This window comes from Epargyreus clarus, unplaced genomic scaffold (assembly GCF_041222505.1).
Source record: "Epargyreus clarus isolate Ecla_fem2 unplaced genomic scaffold, WU_Ecla_fem_2.2 ptg000014l, whole genome shotgun sequence".
Classification (NCBI taxonomy): Eukaryota; Metazoa; Arthropoda; class Insecta; order Lepidoptera; family Hesperiidae; genus Epargyreus; species Epargyreus clarus.
The window spans coordinates 15,260,660-15,278,611 of NW_027332222.1; the positions used below are offsets into that span (position 1 = coordinate 15,260,660).

At 34.2% G+C, this 17,952-nt stretch overlaps 2 protein-coding genes across 3 annotated transcripts in view; one reads left to right on the top strand and one right to left on the bottom strand.

The window, feature by feature from the left end:
• The window catches only part of LOC140746978 (uncharacterized), a 68,143-nt gene extending 53,929 nt beyond the window's left edge, over positions 1 to 14,214 (bottom strand). Inside the window, exons 1-2 of one of the 2 annotated variants that reach the window (XM_073079180.1) lie at positions 13,816 to 14,214; positions 696 to 880 (exon numbers count right to left, since the gene is read on the bottom strand). In XM_073079180.1, the coding sequence (XP_072935281.1) occupies positions 696 to 880; positions 13,816 to 13,870 (240 nt within the window). In that variant the 5' untranslated portion in view covers positions 13,871 to 14,214. The remainder of the gene's footprint in view (positions 1 to 695; positions 881 to 13,815) is intronic. The other variant, XM_073079181.1, reaches the window with a different exon arrangement.
• A 1,168-nt stretch (positions 14,215 to 15,382) lies between these two features.
• On the top strand, positions 15,383 to 17,721 carry LOC140746981 (UDP-xylose and UDP-N-acetylglucosamine transporter). Its single transcript, XM_073079188.1, has 4 exons — positions 15,383 to 15,869; positions 15,940 to 16,061; positions 16,464 to 16,731; positions 16,974 to 17,721. Exons 1-4 carry the CDS (start codon positions 15,705 to 15,707, stop codon positions 17,331 to 17,333), a joined length of 915 nt encoding a protein of 304 aa, XP_072935289.1. The 5' UTR covers positions 15,383 to 15,704; the 3' UTR covers positions 17,334 to 17,721.
• The last annotated feature ends 231 nt before the right edge of the window (positions 17,722 to 17,952 follow it).

A 17,952-nucleotide genomic window follows, 5' to 3' on the forward strand; every position in this document is an offset into this window, starting at 1 on the left:
CGCTTTAAACAAGCCGCGGTCAAAATGTAACAATAAATCAGTCGACTGAAAAAGTCACTAGTGCGTGCACTTGTATAGAAAGCAATATGTTTTATATTTTAGCGGTTTCAGTCTTGCGGTTAAACGCGTGCGTTTAATCGCAGTGCGGTCTCAGCCTAAGAGTGAATTCTTTTCATACACGTTTTTCTGTAGTTTTCCACAATATTCTTCACGAAGTTTATGTAATTACGGTAAGTCGTTACGTAAATAAGAGGTTTTTGTTTTAAAAGTAATAAATTTTAATGTAACGGCGGAGTCAAAATTTGGTACCGCCGTAAACTTGTAGCGGGCCAATTACGAATTTAAAAACTGTCAATTACCAGTTTTTGTTTTCACCTACAGGTTTTTTGTTACGAGATTGAAGTAGAAAACGAGAAAGCACCCGGTGGTAGTGAGTGATCACTATCGGCTCTACCCGAAGCCTAGTCTACTACTACTACTACTACCGAAGGATAGTCAACTATGATTAAACGGATTACTGTCGCTCTGCGATCCGTTTGATCATAGTTGTTCTATCTTCCTTTCTCATCTCGATCTATAACATTATATGGGATCCTCTTAGACTCTTACTCCTAAATCTTTACGTAATATTATTTTCCATATAAAAACAGACAACACCAATCAAGCAATTCATGAAGAATAGGAATAATCCCCACCTTAACATCAATAAGTCGCACGGTGAACGCGGCCGCGTCAGGCGCCGTCAGCCGGAGCTGGCAGGGGGCGTGCGCGGGCGAGGAGGGGGGCCTCACCAGCGCCAGCGCGAGCGCTGCGCCCGCGCCGATGCCACCCCCCACTTCTACCTCCTTCGTGCGCCCGCATAGCAAGCTGGAGCTATGCCCTGGAACAAGACAACTTGTTAAAAAATGAGTTATGAACAGTGTTGTGTCGTCAATCCGTCTGATAAAATTATTTCATTTCTAAAACGAACGTAACATAAAATCAAATGTGGCAAATGAGGTGGTGATATGAAACGAGGATGTAGTTTGATATCATGTCACGTATAACAATAAATAAAAAAGAGCTAAAAAGTATATCGTTATAGAACTACTCTATTGAATTTACTCGTGCTATTTCTACCTTAGTTAAAGCTAAATTTATTGTTTGTCCAAAATCAGGTTTTGTGTAAACGAATTTCCTGTTCGTTCGTCCACAAGTAAAACAAATAATCTCATGAAAATAACATCAAATAACCTTTCTGTGTACAACCTGTAAGTTACGACCGGATCTAAACGTTATTACGCGAATGCGGACGTCACTTGAGATGAAGTCCGTCAACATATGACGTACACTACTTATAAGTAAAGACATGGCTATACCGTGGAATGTTACACTTAATAATGAAATCAATTTCGTATTTCAATATTATGAAGGTTCTCGCGCTATGAGTCTCCTTTCAAGAGTTGACATAAGACTTCATCTATTAACTAAGCAATGATCTAGTTTTTAAGCAATAAAGAATATTATGAACTCATCTAACGAATGCCAATTTAGTAACCATCTTCATCATTACCCCATCATGTTTCTTAACACTCACAAATTTTGAAAGTAATGCGATACCAGATGTAACGATAAATCCATAGATCTCTATACACTCTGCTGAATCAATAAAAGCATTATTTTCATTTTTAACCGATACTTCAAATCAACAAAATCATACCTTATAGGGAATATTAACAAAAATGAGTCATAAGCAGTCACAAGACTTGCGACAAATTTGGACTTTAATCTGTTACAGGTTGCTATGTAACGTATTAGGTAAAGCACGTTACATGTGTGGACCATTAGCAAGCGTTTAAATTAAACGACCTTTAATGGCAAGACATGTAAGTAGCCCGAAATAGCTGGCCTTATTTCCGTTTCTATTTATATTTACGTTAAATAAACAAATAACATAGAAGGAAATAATCAGCCTAACAATACTTAACGTTCTGGAACCTATAAGTAGCTGTGAGACAAACAATTCAAATAAATATATTCATTGCGAGCCGTTTTCTAAAATGACAGCAGTCACACCGGTCCATTGGAATCCAGTCGAAATTTCTCGCAAAGGTTACGGTAATATATTATGTTGGCATAACAATTCAACTTTAGCTCATATTTTGCTGGACAATTTAGTGTTAAAAATATAAATTTAAATGTTATAAAAATGAAACGTCTAAAACTGAATAATGACGATACTTTTATCATAATATGCAAATTTTGATTGAAAACAACACTGACATTTATTAAAATTCTACTACCACTAAGCTCTTCCTTGGTGTTTGGAATACAAACTGCCGAAAGATTAACTTATGTGCATTTTTAGGCTGCGTAATGTTAAGACCATTGAAACTGCATAGGGTTTGAATCATTACTTTTATCCAAGAGAAAGGCAATAGAACTGTTGGACAGATTACCGCAATTTGTTTTCCAATCTTGGCTAACTGCACCTTAAGCAGATTACGTTGAACCCTATTCTATTTATAGATCAGCTTTGCGTAAGGCATCCGTATCTTAGTAAGCTGAAAGCGTTTCTTGGCGCAAACACGTCTCCTTGGCGTCGTCTGCATCATTGATTTGAACGATTTCCTCTGTTTTATTGCTTTTACTATTGCTGGTAGTTTCTGCCCACTTTCATTTATATTCACCATCTATTTTAACATTATACCTATCACTTTATTACTCCACGTTGAAGGAAGTTCAGTTATGGAGGTATGGTAAGATTAGTGATTAGTTGTATTAATGAGCTTATTATCATTGTTGTTTTAGGTAAGCCAGTGACGTGTATTTTAGCCATTTAGCTCAGATAGAATTGGGATTTTTGTATACGAATGTAATTACAATGTGCTTGAATGGCGAAGGGAAACTCATGAAGCAAGTCTTAATACTTACGTAAGTATAAGTTATCAAAGTTTTGTCAAAATTTAACAACATGAACCAGTTTGCTGGACTATAGATTTAATTTTTGATAACGGACCCATACCCAAAGTAAGTTGTAATGGAAATAATGTCGATACTCAGAACCCTTCTTTTTACTTGTAACTATATTTTTTTAAGTATTAATTTTTAATTCATGCTATTTGGTAACAAAGCAACAAAAACGTACATAAATGGCATTTGCGAAACATACCGCAGGATGCGCAATAAACCTTCGACTTAATCATGCTGCTGATGATAATTCAGTAAACGTTTCATTTCAAGGTGGGCCGATTTGGAATTGAAACAAAACGTTTTAATCCTATTTTTTAACAAAAACAAATTAAGTGTTCTGCTGTTTTGAAAACACCTGAAATATTTCTACCTCGTCAATTTCTTTGGGTAGAAGTTAGTATATAATTAAGTTCCTATAGTTCAGAATATATTGTATTTACTCAAGATGGATGTTTTGCTTGGAATTTAAATTAACCGATTTTGGAAAAAAATATAACTAAACATAAGTGAAATACAAACAAATTATGCATTAATTTGCGCTCATAATACAATTCCTACTTGACTCGACTACTTCTAGTAGAAAATTGTTCCTGGAAGAAATCATTATACCGAATCTAATAACTATAGTTATTTTATTGTTTTAATCATATATATCTAATGATTTAATGTTTGTATTGACTTTATGTTATCATGTAGTGTAACCTGTCTAGTTAAGAGTACGCAAGTAGTATTTGCCAGGTATATCTCAGTCAGTATTTAAATATGCAGAACACGTCAGATGACTCAGACGTTATAAACATAGGATTAAAAATACTATAAATCAGCCCTAGATCTCGTAAGATAAACAATGTATGGTAATTGATTTATGTATGAATTGATCTAAGTGGCACGTTCCTGAGATCTTCATAGCATAAGTAATGAGAGTAACATGAATTGCATGTTTTAATAGCATAGAAGTGACAAACCAGATTGTAATTCACCTCTGGGTAAATGACCACTGCCGCCCAAAGGCATCTCAACCTACCATTTCAACTAGCAGCGCTTTACACTTATAATTAGGCAGAAGACTACCATACGGCAATTTTTTGCTGGTTAATCCCACGCTGCGCAAACAAAATAGCAAAGCGTAAGTGTATACCTACACACAAAATTAGCAACATTGTCAAAACAATGCAAGGTCAACTATATACGACAGTACAAAAAAGCAGCCAAGTGCGTATCGGACCACGAACTCCGAAGGGTTTTACTGTCGGGATGAAAATTTATTTTATTGGCAGCAGATATAAATTTGTATTCCATAGTGTCTCCCGAAAATACTTTGAAAAACAACACTATTTCTCAGGTCGCTAAACTCACACTAATGTGTTACGGTAATATCATATATTATTAAAAAATCTTGTAAATCCAAATCTTAACTATACCTCCATTATTTTCGGAATTTCCTTCGGGGGAATCGATATTTATTAGGAATAGATAGACAGACAGGACGAATATGTAAGGGCTTTGTACATTAAGACTATAAAACAGTGTTCAAAAGCAAAATTTAATAACATCTACTTTATATGCATATGCAAGTTAAACAATCGCCTCTTTAAGATTTTTGATTCTAAGGATAAAGATGATGTTATTAAACATTTTCACGCCATCGTCTAAACACACCAGTACAGTTTAGACTTCAGAGCGTAAATTAAAAGTACAAGCCTAGAACGTTCAAACAAATCAATCAAGGCATCCTAAATACCAGCATTTATTGATAAACACGTCATTGTAACACATTTGCAATAAATGCGGCTGATTCAATTGATTGCAGCTGCCAACTCGCAATTGCATGTGACATACTCTGCGGAATATTAACCCACAATGACCCCATCAGACTGATGCTTCCATTGTTGCTACTTCACGTTGAATACAAAACCAATAATAGACCCGTGGCCTCCGGTTATCTGTTTATTTATGTCCTGGCCAGGTGTTTTCTTATTTACGACATTGCTTCTTAGTCATCACTCATCAGTGATATCTTTTACGTTTACTATATTTTGCAACTTCATCCGCGTGGCTTTCAAAAAACAAATAAACGAAAAGATTACATGAATTTCAATTCACTCCATTACATTTCGCTAGACCTCGGGACAACTGATAAGCACAAAAAGAAGTTCTACCGAGGACCAAATACGTGTAAAGTCGGACACATTACGTTGAAGTAAAGTTATTGTATATTCGGGAATAGTCATATCATTCTATTGACCTTCCTGCTATACAGAATTAAAGCTGTATTCCAATTCTACTACCTAAATAGAAATTGTTCAAACATTACTATTTTTGAGTCCATCAGGTTTCAAAAAAATAAAATTGAATGCAAAATCCTAGCTATATTTCAATTTAATAATAGTGTAGATTTTCCGCTTCTTCTCCGATGGAATAAAGATCAATTTGAAAGTAGGTAAACTGAGTTGTTATAGTTCAAACCTACTTTTATCATTGATATCATTATATTAAGATAAACGAAACAACCACCTTATCCTCCAGTAGGATATATAAATTGTGATTTGTCTACGCTATTCTCAATTTCACATCCGTGAGCTACCAAGTGTGCCAACAAACGGTTGGCCCCTAACTGTCCCATTGGCGCCAAGTTGAGAACCATCTCATGGGAACACACTGCTCCACAGACCCACATTCGTAACAGTTTCTTTACAAACGAGAGACTTCCGTAGAGACATTTATTTTTTAGCAAAGTATTTATTTTCACTCATGATGCATATAGTCCATTATGATTATTAGTTTTGGTACTTTCTGCGAATTTAACTTTTTAGTTACTGTCCAATTCCATAAGTGAATGGCTGCAACGTTTTTTTATATCCCACGGGTGTCGCCCTCACAAAGCTTTTACTAATGTACTACAGGATGAAAAATAAAGTTTACGAGCGATTAATTTGGAATATTTTTCTTCGGTTAATTGAATAAAAAGATCCTGTTAGTTCCTGATCAAATTCTCGAAGGTACAATATTTTTCTTTGGAATTGACCTTCCTGGTCATTTAATCAATCATCGCCTAGTACAAATTGACCTCGCAGACTATTCAATTGGACAAAAATCATGGAGCATTGAAGACTTCTGATGTCATGATATTGAATGGGTCAAGTTTTATTGATCATGGAAACCACGTCAGAAATTGATTGAGGTAATCAGTTATCAATGAAAGGCCTCCCATTCAATGCAAAGTTCTTCGTAAAAGATAACTAATATTTAAATTTAGACTGTACAATACGTGTGAACATGTGTGTAAAATCCACTAATTAAACATTGACTTTAAATTATTCAAGACATCCGAAACAAGAAAACAGCAAAGAGATATTTTTTACAGGTGAAACATGAAACTTCTAGAATAGCTTTATGACTAAAGTAAGTTAAACAGAAATACAATACATATGCATGTTTACATTACAATAAAACGATTATCCATGCTTTAAGAAATAATGCGCTAGTTTAAAAACAATATGTGTCATTGTATGTATTAACAAACCAGACATATGAATGTGAATGGAATAGGCACAACATACTTCAATACTTTTCGATTTTAGGGTAAGGTTTCAACCTCGGATATATATAATGTGATTAGACACGGGGCACACAAAACTAAACATACAATATACCTACTTCATTATCACTTCTGCGATTTCGACAAATAATATAATATTTTCTAAAAAAAACAAATGAACATGCAGCTCTAATTCAGTAACAGCGCTGCGTCTAAGTGTATGTTCCTTATTAAAACCTTAAAACCAGAATAGATCCTAGCAAACCTTGAAAATTAAAAGAGGTTGAAAACTAGAGACAGCACAAATATAACAATGAGAAGGATGTTCAAAAATTCACATGAAACCATATTATCACACCTGAAAATGAAGCAAAACGCTGTCACGTGATTTAAACGTAAAATGACGATTCAAATAACTTTATTCAACATGTTATATAATACATACTATATAATATACAATATATACAACCCCATGAAACTAATCACATTATAGGTTCATCCAATTAATGTAATGCGCTCGGGGCGTCTCACGTTCTAACTTTCACTATTAATTGGCTTAGGGCCGGCAAGTGGTGTAATATGTTGTGATGTAAAGCTGGGCACAGTGCATTACATGTGGGAATATTATACATACAATGAAATTAACTAAAATAGCGCATACAGTACGACGATAATTGAAACGCCTTCGATTTAGTCAGATTATATAGCGAATATTGCCCGATTCTCTTTTGATTTAAATATTTTGAATACTACGTTCCGGGGCAGTAAATGTGATAATATTGTAAATATCATAACTTGTTTAGATTCAGAAAATATTTAACTTTCAAATGGTGAAAGAAAAAGTAATGATATAGGTAAAGACATGAGATACAGTAGCTTTTGAACTTAACTGTGACATACATACATAGTAAGAATTAATTTAATAAACATTGGATAAACAAGCCTACTAAAATAACTTTCATATCGATAGGTAACCTTGCTGAACGCCATAAATTATTTCTTAGTCGTTAAATAAAGTCACACGCAAAGGGCAGTTAGGGCACAAATATGTAGCTCTTAACTACGGCTTTGCTCAACTTAAACTAAATTTGTTCTGAAGAATATGTACTCAAGAATTTAAGCAACACATATATTTATGTAGATATCTTCACATTAGTCAATGCTTAGTCTATAATAATAAATCATACAATTGACATTTTTGGCAAGAGAAAGTCAATCCGTTTTAAACAGCCAACCAGACTCTAGACTGCCTGGTGCGTACAATTGCGTTCAGCAGTCAACTTATAAATTTTGGCATCACTCAAATTTTTTTGCTGAAGTTCGAAGCCAACCGTACGAAAAATGACGGAAAATCATTACGCTAATAACTACTTTATAGAAGTGTGTCCAGTTGTCAGGGAGATAACAGTTCACACATCAGCTGATGTTGATGCTTTCCTAAATATAGAACTGTCGGAATAGGAACGTGCTGACAAACATTCCCTTCTATTTTGGTTCTTGAAATTTGTTCATCGGCAAACTTTGCAGAGTTAAGAATGTCGCTTACTTTTATACGTAAGTTACGTAAGAAGCTAAATTTACATTTACCTTTTTGAGTATACAAATTAAGTTATTGTGTTTATCTGAAAATTAAGAATACCCTACTGTATTTACTTATCAGTATTACTTCTACACTTCGACTTCGTTCAAAAACATATGTCAAATAGGTAATAAATACCATTCTACATAATTGTTCATATTTTTTCCTAGATTGGGAATGCCGAATGTTATATTTACTAAACGGTCAAAATAAATTGTTAGCACATCATAATTACCCCAAAGTAAAATTTGGCTTAATTCTAATTTGACTGTTAACGCTGAAAATCTTTTTTGGACCTTTCAGATTAAGACTCCAAGTATCGTGCCCGTCAAGATACAACTAGCTACTTATAACCTTGTCGAAGGCGTGTACCCCCTCGTGACTGCACATAATGAGTTTGCCTCTGAATCAAGTAATTGCTCTCATAGTAGGCATTTAATTACTAATTACCTTATTTCCACATGTTTACATAATCGTCTCCGGACGTATGTCTGGGACGTACGTATGAAGCATCATACCTATAAACCAAGGTATTTGTTGGCCCATTACCTTTATAGGCATGGTGAATTGGTAATGACGTTATCGTAATAAGATTCACGAGTAATTGTGAATAGAAACGACAACGGCCGACCAAGGTTTCCTTATAAAGCTAACGAGTTATTAATATTATGGGCGAACAATCATTAAGACAAGTAGAACCAGATTCTGTGCAGGGTATCGCCCATCTATTAAGACATGAAGTATCTCGTAGAGTTAAAGATTAATAGTATCATAACTAAGATAGTTTATTAAAGAAATAAGTGAAACGGCGCTCCTGTATCTTGAGACCATGATAACTAATTTCATTGTTATAAAGGAACAAAATATATAGATCTAAACAAACAAAAACATTGAGTCAACACTCTTGTTTAAGTCTGATCAATCTTATAATGTTGCCATGTCGTAAATACTTAATTACATTTTTATTATTTTTTAACTAACAATTTTATCAAAGAATTGTGCTGGTTTTTAAGTAAAAACAGTCAAGTAATTTCAGATAGCAACAAACAGGTTATCATTATCAGCAAAAATGCAGAAATTCGAGCTCGTTCCTACCTATGCATTACAAAACTTTACTTAGCATAGTACTTATATAGGAATACGTATTAAGTACTTATTAAGTTTTCCTTGGCTGTGTTCGCTATTATTACTGTGGAACCTTATATTTTTAAAACAGTTGATGAGGATATAATAAAAAAAGATAACAATGTTCTTAAACGACGAACATATCTCGGACTAAATTACTAGGATGGCAGGAGACAAAACACCGCTGGATTAAAGAAACACAGGACTAGCCTGATTGACATCAAATAGACGAAAACTGTTTAGTATGAAGTCAAATGGCTGGCTAAACAAAGCTAGCAAATTAGGCATGATTTTGTATGCATTGGGCATTTGAAATGAGGTTTGTTCCCATCACATATTGCAATTTAGACTTTTTGTACTTTTGTCGAAAATATGTCGAAATATTCTCACGTTACTTCATAATATTAGTGTTCATTGCAGCAAAAACCAAGACGACGCTTAGAATAATGATCATGTGACCTTTAAATCCAGTCGCCATTTTAAAACTGATAGGTTAGGTAATAAAACGACTTTTTGTATTCCGCGTGGTATTAATGGCGCCCACTAATGTATATTACAAAATCACATATGGGGGCTTAAACACATACGCGAGTACTAATTGACTAGCTGGTTTTATATGTGAGATGAGATTAAACATTTGTGGCAAATTAAGTTGTACATAAATTTGTTTTATTACCGTTTTCAATGTTATTGTTCATCTTATTCACAAAATAATGAGACTTTTTAAAGTTCTATCCTAAGCAGTCAAATTGACGTCGAATAAATTAACCAGGACACTGAGGACTTATATTTTGTAATACCGACGTATGACGACTTTTGCCACCGCAAAGACGACCGCGTTCTCAATCCTAGTTAACACTTTGTTAATACATAATAGTACGTAGTACATAGAGATTTGTAGTTACCCACAGGAAGCTCTACTCCCGTCCAAAACGATACCAACGGCAAACATATTCTGGCATTAGAACTAGTACTAGGGAATTATTGAGATCTATTTAATTGTCTCTATTTTTTCGGTGTCATTAACATAAATAAATACCACGAATATCATTAAGTCGACTTGGACGAGGGTCTCACCCGAAACCATTTGCATGACAGACCGGTATGGTGACCGCTGCGCGTGACACGTATTTGTATATCTAAATTATTTCCATATGGTTAACAGCATGGCGTTACTATACGGAAAATGATGATATAATAAGTTAGGATAAAATTGCTTCGCAACAATCCGGTACCAAAATGTATGACGGTGTATATTTTAAACCAAACGTTCCATGCAGTTTTAGAGATGGTCCACCAAACATGGTCATCGCTAAGTGACTTATGATGGTGTATATTTTTATTTTTGCATGAGTACGTATCCTATGTGGGCAGAGAGTTGTGCATAAGAACCGAATGGTTTAAAATATATACCATTAAACATGTTGGTAGCTGATAGTTGCGAAGAATTTTAATTTTAACTTTACATTTCCATATCATCACTACCCGCGATCAATAAATCATCACACCTATTGCCAACATTCACTGCACCACTTATTGCACTCATTTTCCTGAAAAAAATTAATTACTACATAACGAAACAAAACAGATAATGCTGAACTATTTCAATAGATAGTTATCATTTACATAACATGACGATTCGTAATAATGATAACGGTTTGTAAATTACACATAGTTTGTGATATGGCTATTGTGACATGTTTCATTGATGTTTAGCATTCAACAACTTTTAGAATGCTAGGTAAACACATAAGCAAATTTTATGCAATGGAATTGATAAGCTAACATGCTATCCACCTGATGTTTAGTATTCACGTAGTCACTGCAGCTCATCTATTGCCATAAACTCCAAATTGAGTAAGGAATAGAGATGGTAAGTTACAAGAATCGCAACAGTTGTGACGGTTACAATTTATAGTAAGCTATAAACCTTGTTTTTTTTGTTGACGAGGGGGAAACCTTCAAAAGGTACCCGACGCCGTGGGAGCAACGACGGGTTATGTGGGACTTTTACCGCACTAAAACCCCCCTGGTGACCGTCCTCAGCGCTGCGTAGAGGACTCCGGGATCTCCAAAGGAACCCAACCGGAGTCCTCTTGGCGCGTGGCCCCGTCTCGAGTAAGCCATAAACCTATGTGATTGTTATAGAAACCTGCTCCTAAAGATACCTATTATTTGACGTCCCGCTTGGCGGAGCGGTCACCATACCGGTCTGACACGCAGAAGGTCCCGGGTTCGATCCCCAGCCAGACGGATATCTAAATGATCAATTTAGATTTCTGTTTCTGGGTCTGGGTGTTTGTGTATTTGTCTATGTGTGTGTCCATGGCACCCACGATATAGGGAATCCTAGTGTGGGGCTGTGAGTGTAGAAAGCGTTTGTTTGTTTGTTTGTTTATTCATAATTATGTTAACTTGCGGAAGTTTGTTCAAAATATCCGATACTTGTATGGTAGCCCACTAACGCATACCACTCTCTTCTTTGGAGAAGCGTGGTGAAAAATTCTCCAAGTCTTCTTTAGCAGTGAGACATAAAGAGGTGTGCAGGCATAGAATAAAGGGCTTATAAGAATATCACATTACATGTCTGGTTTGTATGCGGTTAGTCATAAAAACCCTGCACACGCCCTACTGGGTAGGGACTGTCCCTACCGCAAGCCCTTTCGTCACACCCAGAACATAAATTATATGGAGTCGTAGATATAATACAGTCGTAGATATAAACATTTTAGGGTTTCGTGTCGTAGTAAAATATTTTAGTAGTCAGAGCAAAAAACATGAAATGAAACTATTTTTGGTAAAAGCTATATAATATAACAGTTACATATAACGGTTAAATTTTAATAATAGCTAAATTTTCTACACATCCTACTAGTGCATAAAATAAAAACGACGTCATCAAGGCCAGCTGACAACTCCACCGGGTATCAGGAAGGACACCACGAAACATACGGGTCCTTGCGTAAACAGACGAGGTTTTCGATAGTTAGCTATTTGCTAATTCATTTATTGGCTGAAACTTGAAACAAGTAGGTTTAGGTATTGATTTACATTATTGCGTAAACGTTAGTATCTGTTTTCAGCCACAACCACGTTTTGCTGATCAGCCTACAATGACCTACATAGGATAGTTCGTGACGTTTATAAAATAAAAGTAGCAAACAATGTGCAACCAACCCGGTGGATCATCAAATTACCGCCTATGGACATGTAATCAATAAATTAAGCCCTTATACGGGGCCGGATTTGGGTCGGGGCTACTGCCCCGGATCCTTCACAAGAAAGGGACTCCCATATTAGTTATCACTATTGTTCTATTAATAATTGCTAGAAAAAAGTTGTTCCTTTTATTCGGAAAAGAATAACAAACAGGCCTTCGCTCATAAGTTGCCTTAAAATCTCAACACCTCTAAATCTAGCTCTTCCCATATAGAAAGTGCCTTTGGAAGGATGATTACAGAAGCGTTACTGCCTCCAAGGATTAAATTAGAATACTTCGTGTATGACTATCTTACTATACCCTTAACACCAGAACCTATCAAGATTTAACACTGCTATTTATTATAAGGTAGGAATAGGTGTGGCGGCTACCACGGTTACCACGGTGGATTCGATGGTTTTGATATAACAGACATTTGTCTGCTTGCGACTTGCTTTGTGCTTTTAAATTCGATTTAGATATTTTGTTTAAGAATGGAGTAGCAAACGAGCTTGCAGTTCACCTGATAGTAAGTGGTCACTGCCGCACTGGAACTGTAACCTTTGTAACTAACTCCATATAAAACAGAGGTTCTACCTGAAGCCGTTAACAAATACGCTTCGATTCCTAAAGACTAAAATGGTCGCGTCATATTATGTAAGTCTGCCGGCATCCAGACCCCTAGACTAACGCAGAAGTGCTTCACAACAAATGGGTGTGACGGTGGTACCCCGGGCGAATTATACCGGCTCGACCACCTTTCAAAATTAAATTGAAATGATAATACATAAATAAACATGGCAGCCAAGAAAAAAGCACATATTATACTCGTAAGTAGGTACTCATATATTTTCAACATGAATTAATTATAAGTTAGGCTTTAACGGTATCGAAACATAATTATGTACATCATGAACAGTAAATAAGTGAATTCTAAATAATAATATAAAGTTTTTGTCAATAGAAACGCATATGGACAGCACGGGAGACTATGCCCTTAACTTGGAAAAGTTCTACCCACCTGAGAGTTAGATATGCTTCGATATAATTATAATAAAGAAAATTAAATTACATTGAATTTAAACAGCTACCGTTAATTTAGCTAATTACTAACCGTTATCTAATTCACTTAAAATAGTTACCAGTAAAAACCGGTTCTATATTGCATTAAAAATTAAATTAAGTCGACAAATGTATAAGTAGTTAATTAAAACGGTACGGAGGTAGATGTATATTTCAAAAGATGTTTTATAATCACAAGCATAAATTATTTTTAATTTTTAACATAACTATTGATTATAATTAATTTTATTATTAGTAAAAAAACAAGGTAAAATACTTACCTACATACATACGGTCATAAAAACAATTTAAGAAGGTGCTAAGAGATATAAAATATGAATATATATTTGATCAACTTACCCACATGGAATGTATGGAATACTAGAAGGGAAAACACTAGAAATCCGGTTAACATTTTTCTAAAATTACTACAAACTTGTGCATTCTCAGCATAACATTATAAAACAAAATTGTTTGCATCGTGTAGTTTTACAGAAACAAGTTAAGAATACCACTCTCGCATCGCACTTAGTACACTGATAGAGTTAGTTAGCAAACTGTTTAATTTTACACACATTCTAAAATGAACAGTTTTTAAAACTTGCACTGCTATTTCGATATTTCAAATCGTACGGAAACATTTTGGCGCGAATACGACACGCGCGCTTACTCCGACGCGCTAAGGCGGATGGATGAATGAAAATGAATGGAGCGGACTGTGACTCCGTGTGACTACGACTTTTGCGTGTGTGAGTTGAGGACGAAACGTATGGAACGAGTGAGAATATTGCGAATTGTAAGCGCCAACTCAAAGATCGATTCTACATGTTCTAGAAATCTAAACTTTTATAATAAAATCGTAATAATATTACGTAGGTACTAAGTTCTGGAGTTTATTGTTTTATTTAAAAAAAAACTGCTGGATGTGCATTTTATGATAATTGGGATTTACAAACTATTATTCGAATTAGCAACTCCCATTACAGTCGTTGTTTAGATAATAATTTTTCGAATTACAGCATTGATTAAGGATTTAACTATTACAGCACAGCTTTCCATGTGAATGACTACAATTAAGTATTAACCAATACACATGTAACGTAGTGATGATACGGTAAAATATTATGATACCTAATCTAAGTAAATAAAGCTGCTACCAAATGGCTGTTTTACAATGAAAGTAATTTTATCAATAGAATATTATTATTGATGTGACCTGTGATGCTTAATGGCTTTAATATGGCAATTACCCCTATTAACTACACTGTATTTTTGATGGCAATGGCGTATTTAGGTATCTAGGCAAATCTTATATAGGATCCATTGTAATACTCTTGCGAAAAAAATATCTACGTTCTCAGGTCCATTAGAATCTGTTATTATGGTTTTGTTAGTGGGCCTATTTTACTCATCAAAGCTTGTGGAATTTTATTTAGAAAATAAAAAAAAGAATAGGTATTAATGCTAGTTAACTTGATGATTGCTGAATTTTATATATATCTTAATAATAATTACAAGCAATGATAGCCAAGATACTCGGCCTCTTGATCGAGGGGTCCGAGATTCAAATCCCAGGCACGCACTTGTCATTTTTCAAAGTTATATGCGTATTAGAAAATAATAATTACTTGCTTAAACTGTAAAGGAAACTATCGTGAGAAAACCTGCACAGCTGAGATTTTATAAAAAAAAAACTAAAAGTTGTGTGAAGTCTACCAATACGAACTTGTCCAGCGTGGTGGACTATGGCCTAATCCTTCTCAATCTGAGAGGAGACCCGTTCCCAGCAGTGGTGAATAGGGTTAATGATGAACTTTATAAAGTAAAATCGGGTGTCACTGTAAAATGCGTTTAAAATTTGTGGTTTAATAGGTTTACTTGTGTTAATAACTTATTATTTATTTGTATTAGTGTAATGTTATATACAGATTTGAAATAATCTGGCAAGTAAACACAGAAAATTGAATGCTGGCAATAATAATATGGTTTCATATTGTCACTATGACACTGACACATCGGTTTGATTTTGACATTTCCTTCAATTCAATTTCAAAGTTTTATTCACCGTGGCACATATAATTTGTTTTGAAAACTTTCTTATTAGTTTTTTAACTTTTTACTTAAACTTTGTTATTGCCACAAAAGCATAGTTTTATAGAAAATGTTTGTTGTGAAATTATACACGTTGTTATATTTATTTTAGTACTCATTTTCGTGAAATATGATCTCTTTTTAACTTATTTATCAAGATGAGTTCTTATAAGATCGTGACCAAAGTTTTTGTGGGGTGTTGTTTAAGTTCGTTTCTAATGGAAATACTAATGGCAAGGGCGCCCCACAGTGCCAATCTGATCACGTTCCTACAATTCCTATTTATTGCTTTACAAGGATTTTTGAATATGAAATCGAGAACCGTAAGTTTTTGAACTTTGAATTTGTTTGTTTTCGAGTGCAGCTTTAGTGCATGGACATTTTCTTTTTCAGTTTTCGCCGAAAATTCCGCTGAAGCAATATTTTGTATTGATAAGCTTATTTTTTGTGACCAGTTTCGCTAATAATTACGTGTACGCTTTGCATGTGCCTTCGACTCTGCACATGATTATAAGGTACGTGTAACTATAATTGATAAGTTTGTTACCAATTGAGAATATTTAACACATAATTTAAAATTATTATTTGTTTTAAATTTTGGCATAATAATGATATTTTTTGGAGTGTCTCTGCTCTTTTTGGAGTGTTTTAAAAAAACAAGTTTTCATTGATGATGATCACGTTAAAGATTTAGCATGCATTACCCCTGATTGCAAGCGGCAATTGTACCCATGGACATCTATAATTAACCTAAGATAGAATTCTATTTGAGTTGGCAGCAGATACATCGCTTGACTTGACTCCTGGTGACTAAAAAAAAATGTCTCAAATAATCCTTGCAGGAGTAAGAGGAGTTTCAAAATTGAGTTCTTTTTTTAAATATAATTATAGTAATGACTATTTAAATATCTGTTCAGGTCAGCATCTTCACCAGCCAGTATGTTAGTATCTTGGTATGCGAAGCAGCGAAGGCCAAAAGTTAACTCCATCATTGGCTCTGTTCTTATCAGTATTGGAGTAGCACTGGCCATGTATGGAGGAGCAACGGTTGTTGATGACATAAAGGGAAAATTCATTTATTGGTGCTTGGGAGTTGTTATTCTGTTATCCACTCTGTTCACGGGTGCATTTACTGGGCATCAGCAGGAGATTCTATATGCTAAATATGGAAAGCATCCTGAAGAGGTAAGATCTCATTATCATTAATTGTTTAATTACCTTCAATAAAGATTGTAATCTAAAATGGGACTGCTTCAATGTTTCTCCATTTCTTTCTGTAGGTGAGGGAGCAATATATAAATGTGGTAATCTGATTACATTCTATAAGGAAACAATAATTCATTGCTATGGTGAAGTTATTGATATTGTTTAAGTCGCTTTAAGATTTGTAGTGTGAGACAGAAGTAAAAATTTTATATATTTTTCAGATGTTGTTCTACACACATGCACTACCACTGCCTCTTTTTCTCGGAATTTATCCACAGTTGAAGAGTACTGCTATAATCTTATCATGGGAAATCTGGAGTATTGTGGCTGTTAATATTATTTCACAGTTCTTCTGTGCTCATTACGTTCACAAGTTGGCTACAAAGGAGCCATCGGTGACGGTAACTTTTATATTGACTATTAGAAAATTTGTATCCTTGTTGATATCGTCCATAGTTTTTAAGAACAGTTTGACATTATTACATATGTTAGGGACAATATTTGTTGTTGTTGGTACATGGTACTATTTTGATTTTTACTCCCACAGGCAGCAAAGGCCAGTGAGTTTGAAAGATAAGTAGGTTGTGAAAGAAATATGTATTTAGTTATTTACATTTAAGCTTAAAAACTGATAGGTAATTTCTTTACAATTTAACTCTTTGATTATTAGTTAAAATTTACCTCTTTGCATATTGTTATCACATTAATAGTTTATTTTACAACAATGTCACATTGATATTTATTTATTTAGTATTAATTATCATGTTATAGATAATAATTATCTACATAAAGGATAAGGTTCTAATTACGAACAAATATAATTTCCTCTGATATTTAGGTGTATATTAAGGCTGGAATCACGGTTGATCTTTATGGATTCTGTTACTTCACATATTATTGTTAAGTTTTTCCTTTACTGCAATATCTCGAATAAGTTATTATGAATTATAACAAATTTTATAATTTCCATCCTTAAATCCTTTTCTTATTTCCCATCTTATTCAGTTTTAATTCATCCTCAAAACAGGACTGCCAGTTTGTAAAAGGTAAGTTGAAAGTGAATTATAGTACTGTCATAATTATTCCTGTACTATTATTAGTTTTGGAGAATATTTTTGTCTTCCAATTTAATTTTACACATTTTATTTCTTTCTTTTTTTTACTTTATATGATTGTTATTAAATATTTAAACAATTATAT